At 45.1% G+C, this 10,322-nt stretch overlaps 1 protein-coding gene across 1 annotated transcript; it reads left to right on the top strand.

Moving 5' to 3' along the window:
- The first annotated feature begins 5,233 nt into the window (after positions 1-5,233).
- LOC112264635 (trophoblast glycoprotein-like) lies at positions 5,234-8,432 on the top strand. The gene is made up of 2 exons (XM_024441372.2): positions 5,234-6,036; positions 6,359-8,432. Exons 1-2 carry the CDS (start codon positions 5,774-5,776, stop codon positions 7,236-7,238), a joined length of 1,143 nt encoding a protein of 380 aa, XP_024297140.1. The 5' UTR covers positions 5,234-5,773; the 3' UTR covers positions 7,239-8,432.
- The last annotated feature ends 1,890 nt before the right edge of the window (positions 8,433-10,322 follow it).

Raw genomic sequence — 10,322 nt, 5'->3', positions numbered from 1 at the left:
TCTTTCTAGGGTATTTACACTCCTTTGGTGTGCTTATGCCTAGAGGTAACATGGCTTCGTTCTCATATTTTTCCTTTCATGTTCATGCGCAAATATTAGACCAAGTGATATTGTCTTAAGTAACATTGTATAATCTCAAATATCCTGTTTTAATTTATATTTATATTGTAAATGAACTATCCTGGATTAGTTTCCTTAATTTTCTACATGCAATACCATACCATACTATATTATATCAAAACTCATCACTGTTCTGCTATGAAGCAAGTTTGTGCCTGAATGCATGAGTGAGTGTGTCTGTCAGTGTGAGTGTGCATGTCCTGGCTGCATGTTCTATGTCTCTGTGGACATAAATATTTTCTTGAATCCTGTGGCTTTTTGGGGAATTGCTGATAACTGAATAACATAGCAGATGACTACCTATAACAATACATTTGGATACACTTACTTATTACCACAAAGGTTTTTCTAAAATGATGTAAATTGTCAATGACAGTATGTTTGATATACAGTTGAAGTGGGAAGTTTACATACACCTTAGCCAAATACATGTAAACTCAGTTGTTCACAATTTCTGACATTTAATCTGAGTAAGAATTCCCTGTCTTAGGTCAGTTAGGATCACCACTTTATTTTAAGAATGTGAAATGTCAGAATAATAGTAGAGAGAAGGATTTATTTCAGCTTTTATTTCTTTAATCACATTCCCAGTGGGTCAGAAGTTTACATACACTCAATTAGTATTTGGTAGCATTGCCTTTAAATTGTTTAACTTGGGTCAAACGTTTCGGGTAGCCTTCCACAAGCTTCCCACAATAAGTTGGGTGAATTGTGGCCTCCTCGCTCGCACACGCCTTTTCAGTTCTGCCCACACATTTTCTATAGGATTGAGGTCAGGGCTTTTGTGAAGGCCACTCCAATACCTTGACTTTGTTGTCCTTAAGCCATTTTGCCACAATTTTGGAAGTATGCTTGGGGTCATTGTCCATTTGAAAGACCCATTTGCAACCAAGCTTTAACTTCCTGACTGATGTCTTGAGATGTTGCTTCAATATATCCACATAATTTCCCTCCTCATAATGCTATCTATTTTGTGAAGTTCACCAGTCTCTCCTGCAGCAAAGCACCCCCACAACATGATGCTGCCACCTCCGTGCTTCACGGTTGCGATGTTGTTCTTCGGCTTGCAAGCCTCCCCCTTTTTCCTCCAAACATAACGATGGTCATTATGGCCAAACAGTTCTATTTTTGTTTCATCAGACCAGAGGACATTTATCCAAAAAGTATGGTCCCCATATGCAGTTGCAAACCGTAGTCTGGCTTTTTCTTCCTTGCTGAGTGGCCTTTCAGGTTATGTCGATATAGGACTCGTTTTACTGTGGATATAGATACTTTTGTACCCGTTTCCTCCAGCATCTTCACAAGGTCCTTTACTGTTGTTCTGGGATTGATTTGCACATTTCACACCAAAGTACGTTCATCTGTAGGTGACAGAATGCGTCTCCTTCCTGAGCGGTATGATGGCTGCGTGGTCCCATGTTGTTTATACTTGCATACTATTGTATGTACAGATGAACGTGGTACCTTCAGGCGTTTGGAAATTGCTCCCAAGGATGAACCAGAATTGTGGAGGTCTACAATTTATTTTCTGAGGTCTTGACTGATTTCTTTTGATTTTCCCATGATGTCAAGCAAAGAGGCACTGAGTTTGAAGGTAGGCCTTAAAATACATCCACAGGTACACCTCCAATTGACTCAATTTATGTCAATTAGCCTATCAGAAGCTTCTAAAGCCATGACATTTTGTGGAATTTTCCAAGCTGTTTAAAGGCACAGTCAACTTAGTGTATGTATACTTCTGACCCACTGGACTTGTGATACAGTGAATTATAAGTTAAATAATCTGTCTGTAAACAATCGTTGGAGAAATTACTTGTCATGCACTAAGTGGATGTCCTAACCGACTTGCCAAAACTATAGTTTGTTAACAAGAAATTTGTGGAGTGGTTGAAAAGCGAGTTTTAATGACTCCAACCTAAGCGTATGTAAACTTCCGACTTCAACTGTAAGTATTGTATATAATACACTAGACTTTTAGACCTTTTTAAATGATCCGTAGTTAACTCTGTTTGGAACCCTTTTTTTGGGAAAGAGTGGTAAACGGGTTCTTCAGCTGTCCCCGTAGTAGAACCCGTTTTGGTCCCAGGCTGAACTCTTTTTGGTTCCACTTAGAACCCTCTGTGAAAAGGGTCTTACATGGAACTCAAATGGGTTCTACCTGGGACCAAAAATGGTTCTTCAAAGGCTTCTCTTATGGGGACAGCCAAATAACCCTTTTAGTTTTTTCCCTAGGAGTGTAGGTGCCATATAATAGAAAGGTAGATTAAAACTAAACAGCAGAAGGGTTGTCCCTCCTTCCCGAAGTCAAAGATGACTGGGATTGTCGGTGAGTGATGAACATCATCTGAGATGCAGGAGAATCGCTCTGGTTCTTGTGAACAAACAGTGGGGCTTGTAGTTAAAGATGCACTCTCAAACTTGTGTATAATTCCAGTCAGTAGTTTTGAAAATGGTGCAAAGGGCCTAAAGTGGCTCTGTTTGTGTGTACTACATCCTCCATTTTGTATGGTATGTCCAAGCCTGGTCCCAGATCTACTAGTGCTGGCATGCCAATGGCCATAGGAGTTGTCTATCCAGAACAAACAGGTCTGGGACCAGGCTAGGTGGCCTTTTTTATTATTAGTAGCATCCTTGGACAATGTCTATGATAGATGATCATTCTCATAACACTAGAGGTTGACTGAAGCAATAGTCTTTTTTTTAATTTAGAGGCACGATTGGATATAAATTGTAGCCTTGATTCCATTTGAAAACCTTGCTCCTTTCCTATAATTTGTATTTTATTTTGATTTAACCTTTAACTAATGGAAAACAGAGGAACCAGACATGTTTTTGGGCAATGGAACTCCTCATTTTCTCATTCTGTTATGTTCTAGAATCAGTAACACTCTTCAGAGTAGTTGAATTCATATTAGATGTTCTTTCCCCCTGGTTGTAACCAGAAGCTGGGTTGTGGAATGTGGACACCTGTGGTTTCTCACATTGTCTTGCTAACAAAAGACAGTTGGGATGCTATTATGACTGAGGGCCAATAATCATATAAAGTTAGAAACACCAATACCCTTATTTTGTTACTTTAATCCCTTGAAGATTAGAGTTCAGTTTTCCCATTAAATAATCTGCAAGGGACTGAGTGAACTATGATTGTATTTAAATAACATGTAACTATGATACCAATAAAGACATTTATTATTGTAACTATTTGTTGGTGATTTAATTTCTAAAGAAATAATGCATACATTATGCTAGTATTGGATCATATTACTTATGCCTACTCGTACAGCATAGGTTTAGTACTAGATGTGCTCAACATTATAGTTAGTCTCATTTGTGTCAAGGAGAAAAGGCTAATTGATCCAACCACTGTATCATATTTCTGAGTAAACACTTGGCTGTGAAAAGGACAACCTCGGATTCAATTGCCATTTGTCATCAATCTGCAAACTCCCTCGATGCTCTTTCTCTCTCTTTTTCTGTGGAGAGCATTGGGGGAGGAGGGGTGGGCAGACAGAGGCTCCGCTCCCCCTCCGTCTAAAAAGCATTGTTGATCTAATATCACAGTGAGAGAGGAGGACACTTCTACCTGACACCGTTCTATCCGCATTTTCTGTAGCACACATTTTGATCTGCAAATGCTTGAAGGTGCGTCCGTCTTTATTGATTTGGATATATTAACTTTTCGCTTGTGAATTATAATTTTTTTATAGACACAGCCTGTGTTCTTCATTGTTATAACATTGTTATAATATCAATGATTTTGGTGAGTATTGAGATGTATTCAACCTGCTGGCTCACTACATTAAATTAAGAACTTTAACTTTTAAATGTTGTTGAAGTGGACCCCATGAGTGCTTATTCAGTGCCCCACAATAGTTCAAATCAAGTGTCATGACACAAGGATCTGGGAATGTGTCAGTTCTCCATCTTCGTGTGTATGACTAATTCTGGCCACTTTGCGCATCCAGTTATTATAACATACCGGTGGAATACTGGTTCTGCAGCACCCCCTGATAAATCACAATCATATAACATACTGGTTCTGCGGCACCCCCTGATAAATCACAATCATATAACATACTGGTTCTGCAGCACCCCCTGATAAATCACAATCATATAACATACTGGTTCTGCAGCACCCCCTGATAAATCACAATCATATAACATACTGGTTCTGCGGCACCCCTGATAAATCACAATCATATAACATACTGGATCTGCAGCACCCCCTGATAAATCACAATCATATTATAACATACTGGTTCTGCAGCACCCCTGATAAATCACAATCATATTATAACATACTGGTTCTGCAGCACCCCCTGATAAATCACAATCATATTATAACATACTGGTTCTGCAGCACCCCCTGATAAATCACAATCATAACATACTGGTGCTGCGGCACCCCCTGATAAATCACAATCATATAACATACTGGATCTGCAGCACCCCCTGATAAATCACAATCATATTATAACATACCGGTGGAATACTGGTTCTGCAGCACCCCTGATAAATCACAATCATATAACATACTGGTTCTGCAGCACCCCCTGATAAATCACAATCATATTATAACATACTGGTTCTGCAGCACCCCCTGATAAATCACAATCATATTATAACATACTGGTGCTGCGGCACCCCTGATAAATCACAATCATATTATAACATACCGGTGGAATACTGGTGCTGCGGCACCCCTGATAAATCACAATCATATTATAACATACCGGTGGAATACTGGTGCTGCGGCACCCCTGATAAATCACAATCATATTATAACATACTGGTGGAATACTGGTGCTGCGGCACCCCTGATAAATCACAATCATATTATAACATACTGGTGGAATACTGGTGCTGCGGCACCCCTGATAAATCACAATCATATTATAACATACCGGTGGAATACTGGTGCTTCAGCACCCCCTGATAAATCACAATCATATTATAACTATATTTTTTGAATATTTTATTTCCCGACAAAATTAGTGAACTAGGCCTGTATTACTCCTGTTTGAGTGGAGGGGAGTGACCATATGCAGGAACGCCCCAATTGCGGGTAGTAATTTCACCCTTCTTGTTAGAGTGGGAGAGCAGAAAGGCTCTGGACAGGCTGAGTGGAAAGCTGGAAAGCCCCTCCCTGGTGATTGTAGCCTACGACGCGATGGTGCTTTAATGTCATTGTTTGAGTGGAGCTGCGCCCCGCTTGCATCCGCTGGGATCAAACAACCCCGACAGCGAGATCCCTTTTTGTCATAGAAATCAGACACTGCCTCTCAGTCACACGTGGGCTTCCGAAATGATAAAAAGTTGAACATCCAGCCGTGGACTTGTAATACAGAACGGATCAAGGAGATGCTGAGGACAATCTGAACAGTGTACGACAGGACTCTCTCCACGTTTCACTCTCATCGGCAGTAGGATACATATATTTGTATATAGCTGGTGTGTATATAGCTGGTGAGCTACAGTGCTCTGTAGCCTAAAGCATATTGCATAACTTTTATCGCGCTTAGAAAAGTAGGCAATAGGGGCGAGTTTGTTCTTCGTTTGAAATGGCAATCAAGTCAATTTCCGTGAGTGTCGCTCAGTAGTTTTTTTTGTTTGTTTTGAATGTACAAAAACTAGCATAGCATATTTGTAAAAAATGCCGGATTTGGCCCCACTAATTGTTTTGTTTGCGCTGCTCTGTTCAATCTCTGGGCGCGCATCCGGATGCCCTCTCCGGTGCGAATGCTCAGAAGCCGCGCACACCGTCAAGTGTGTTTCCAAATACTTGCGGAGTGTCCCGTCCGGGATACCAGGGTACACGAGGAATCTGTTTATAACGGGAAATCAGATCAGCAGAATTGGACCAGAATCGTTCAAAGGGCTGGACAATTTAACCACGTTGTCACTGAGTAACAACAGGTAAGATAAACATTGCCCCCCCCAAATAAGACTTTTGGCCTACTTTTATTAGACTCACTTTCCCAAGTGTATATTTCCCTCATGATTTGAAATATCAATGTGTTATTATAGCAAACAAGTCATAGAGTTTGTCTATATATATTTTTTTATATTTATATTTTCTCACACTTTTGAATGTGTCTTAGCATGAAACATTTGATGAGTAGTGTCCTGTTGTGTTGGGTAGTCTTGAATCAACCATGTGCCTACTATTGTGTTACTCATGGTCTATAACAGTAATGACTATACATCCTCTGCTCCCACTGTCCCTCCCTCCCTTCAGGATAACAGAGATAGAGTCTCAGACGTTTTCCGGACTGCGTTCCCTCCGCTCTCTGGACATGAGCTCCAACCAGCTGACTGTCATCAACCCAGAGGCCTTCACTGTCCCGGGCCACACCCTCAGGGAGCTCAACCTCAGCCGAGCTCTCTACAACCACTCCTCTGTCATGGACCTGGCTATGTCTCTTCGCTGGTCCACCCTGGGGGAGATCCGGACCCTGGACCTGTCAGGGAACAGCCTGATCTACCTGCCCTCTCACACCTTCTCCTACCTGGGGGGCCTGCGGAGGCTCATCCTGGCCAACAACTCCCTGGTGGCCCTCTACAATGGCACCTTCTCTGGGCTGGACTCTCTGGAGCAGCTGGATCTGACCTTCAACGCTCTGCGGACCGTCCAGGAGGAGGGCCTGGCTGAGCTGGACTCGCTGTGTCCCGGGGCGAGACTCATTCTAGGGGAGAACCCCTGGACCTGTATCTGTGGCATGGAGCCCTTCGCTGCCTGGCTCAACTCCTCCCAGGGACATGTGGGGGACGCAGAGAGCCTGGTGTGTGCCTTCCCCCCAGACATGAGGAACATCTCTCTGCTGAGGTTGGCGGCTGGACAGGCTGGGGTGGGCGGGGACAGGGTGGCGCTGGGGTGCCACAGGATGGATGAGGGGGCGGACCTGGCCCTCCAGACTTCCTACGTGTTCCTAGGGATCGTCCTGGGCTTCGTGGGTCTCGTCTTCCTCTTGGTCCTCTACCTCAACCGGCAGGGCATCAAGAAGAGGATCAATGACATGCGGGAAGCGTGCACAGAGGTGTTGGAGGGATACCACTACCGCTACGAGCATGACGCCGACCCCAGGCTCTCACAGGTCTCCACCACGGCAGACATTTGATGATATCAAGACACTCAAGGGGCTTCCATGATCCTTCTTTCATAATTGAAAACATTGGACTTTTTTTCTATTGCATTTATAGAGAATAATGTAGAAACTGTACATATGAATTGTCTGTAAATATAAACATACAGTAAGTATATAACTGGGCATTGCTATTGTTTTCCCAGTAGCTGGGTCCATGACGAAAGCATGCACCGTCTGTCTGATCTATAGTCCTTCTCAACCAGTCCACCCTTCCAGTCCACACATCGTCTGAGACTAGGGATAACCCCTGGATAACTGATAAAGGGGCATGGGCTGTGAAAGAGAACTGGTGTATGGATGGGGGACGGACTGACTGTTCTTCTACATAGATTTTCCCCTCTTAAAAGAGGTGCTTCTCTGTCTGTCCTCGAGTGAAGTGTCACGTGAAGGAGTGAAACGACAATTGGACAATATCATTCATGTATGTTTTGATTCTTGGAACTGAGAACAGATATGGATGAATATACTTAATTCATGAAGCTGAAGTAATACAACTGAAGACTGTTCTTATACATTTCACCTGCTATGACTTTACTTGAATGTTGTTCTTTGAGGAGAGATCTTGTAAATGTATATACTATCTCTACCAAGCTCAAGTAAAGCCAAGTTAATCAGCCCACAAGATGCAGGTTGTGCGACACAAACCCCTGTGAAACTTGGGCAAAATGGCTGTGTCTGAAATTGCACCATATTTCCTGTATGGGCCCTGGTCAAAAGTAGTGCACTTGTAAAAGGAATAGGGTACCATGGGGACACAGACAATCTCTCATTGAGCTTTGAGGGCCAGCTCACCCCAGGACTGAGGAGCAGTTCTTTGGTCTTCTGTCCCTCTGCCCCAGGGTGCCTGAATGGAATCCCAGCAGATTAGTCTCCATAGCATTCCAAAGGAAGGAGAACCTCTCCTCCTAGCTCTCCTAAAATCAACTCTCTCTCTCTCTCTCTTCACGGAGATGAGTGGAAAAAGGAGGATTGTTCACACTGCACAGCCACAGTCACACAGCAACGGAAATCTCCAGACCCTCTCATGAAAATGTGCTTTGTTTTAAGATCTCTAGTTTTATTTTCAAGATGATGACAACCAGGACGAGCCTGGGGCTATAGGGCTGAGGCAGGGGCTATAGGGCTGATGCTGGGGCTATAGGGCTGAGGCAGGGGCTATAGGGCTGATGCTGGGGCTATAGGGCTGAGGCAGGGGCTATAGGGCTGAGGCAGGGGCTATAGGGCAGGGCTGGAGCTATAGGGCTGGAACTGGGGCTATAGGGCTGAGGCAGGGGATATAGGGCTGGGGCTATAGGGCCGGGGCTGAGACAGGGGCTGAGGGCTGAGGCTATAGGGCTGGGGCTATAGGGCTGAGGCTATAGGACTGGGGCTATAGTGCTGGGGCTATAGGACTGAGGCTATAGGGCTGGGGCTATAGGGCTGAGGCTATAGGGCTGGGGCTATAGGACTGGGGCTATAGGGCTGGGGCTATGAGGCTGAGGTTATAGGGCTGAGGCTATAGTGCTGGGGCTATAGGGCTGATGCTATAGGGCTGAGGCTGGGGCTATAGGGCTGAGGCTGGGGCTATAGGGCTGAGGCTATAGGGCTGAGGCTGGGGCTATAGTGCTAGGGATATAGGGCTGGGGCTATAGGACTGAAGCAGGGGATATAGGTCTGGGGCTATAGGGCTGAGGCTATAGTGCTGGGACTATAGTGCTGGGGCTATAGGGCTGAGGCTGGGGCTATAGTGCTGGGGCTATAGGACTGAGGCAGGGGCTATAGGGCTGATGCTGGGTCTATAGGGCTGAGGCAGGGGCTATAGGGCTGATGCTGGGGCTATAGGGCTGAGGCAGGGGCTATAGGGCAGGGCTGGAGCTATAGGGCTGGAACTGGGGCTATAGGGCCGGGGCTGAGACAGGGGCTATAGGGCTGAGGCTATAGGGCTGGGGCTATAGGGCTGGGGCTTTAGTGCTGGGGCTATAGGACTGAGGCTATAGGGCTGGGGCTATAGGGCTGGGGCTATAGGGCTGGGGCTAGGGCTGGGGCTATAGGGCTGAGGGGGCTGGGGCTGGGGCTATGAGGCTGAGGTTATAGGGCTGAGGCTATAGTGCTGGGGCTATAGGGTGGAGGCTATAGGGCTGAGACTGGGGCTATAGGGCTGAGGCTATAGGGCTGAGGCTGGGGCTATAGTGCTAGGGCTATAGGGCTGGGGCTATAGGACTGAAGCAGGGGATATAGGTCTGGGGCTGTAGGGCTGAGGCTATAGTGCTGGGACTATAGTGCTGGGGCTGGGACTATAGTGCTGGGGCTATAGGACTGAGGCAGGGGCTATAGGGCTGAGGCAGGGGCTATAGGGCTGATGCTGGGGCTATAGGGCTGAGGCTGGGGCTATAGGGCTGAGGCTATAGGACTGAGGCTAGGGCTGAGGCTATAAGGCTGGGGCTATAGGACTGAGGCTATAGAGCTGAGGCTGGGGCTGAAGAAGGGCCTGGGGGTGCATGGGGCTGAGCCAAAAGCGATCCCTCCTCGAAGATAACAGCCGTTCCCTAAAGGAAGGAAAGCCTGGGTGGAGCTGAAGCTGTTTCTGTTCAGGGGACTTTTCAGTGATAGGATACAGATGAGCCTGGAATGCCAGCAACAGAGCAGGCAGCAGCAGTTTAATTCAGACGCCGAGGCCTGCTCTGCTCTTATTAACCAGTGCAGTGAAGGAACTGTTGTTGCCTTCCTTCTTACAACAGAAATATACTTATGCAATAAGGCCAGAGGAGGTGTGGTATATGGCCAATATACCACAGCTTAGGCACAACGCAACAAATATAAATTAGCTGTGGTATATTGGCCATATAGCACAAACCCCCAAGGAGCCTTATTGCTATTATAAACTTGTTACCAACATAAATAGAGCAGTAAAACAAAATGTTTTGTCATACCCGTGGTATACGGTCTGATATACCATGGCTTTCAGCCAATCAAAATTCAGGGCTCAAACCACCCAGGTTAAAGTATTTGTTATACACTTAAATTATAATTCATTCCTCTGCTGTTATCTGTTTGTTGTTTTACCAATTTGTGAAGTGA

The sequence above is a fragment of the Oncorhynchus tshawytscha genome, linkage group LG13 (genome assembly GCF_018296145.1).
Source record: "Oncorhynchus tshawytscha isolate Ot180627B linkage group LG13, Otsh_v2.0, whole genome shotgun sequence".
NCBI classification, from domain to species: Eukaryota; Metazoa; Chordata; class Actinopteri; order Salmoniformes; family Salmonidae; genus Oncorhynchus; species Oncorhynchus tshawytscha.
The sequence above is the reverse complement of the archived record's forward strand: the minus strand, read 5'-3'. Positions and strand labels throughout refer to the sequence as shown.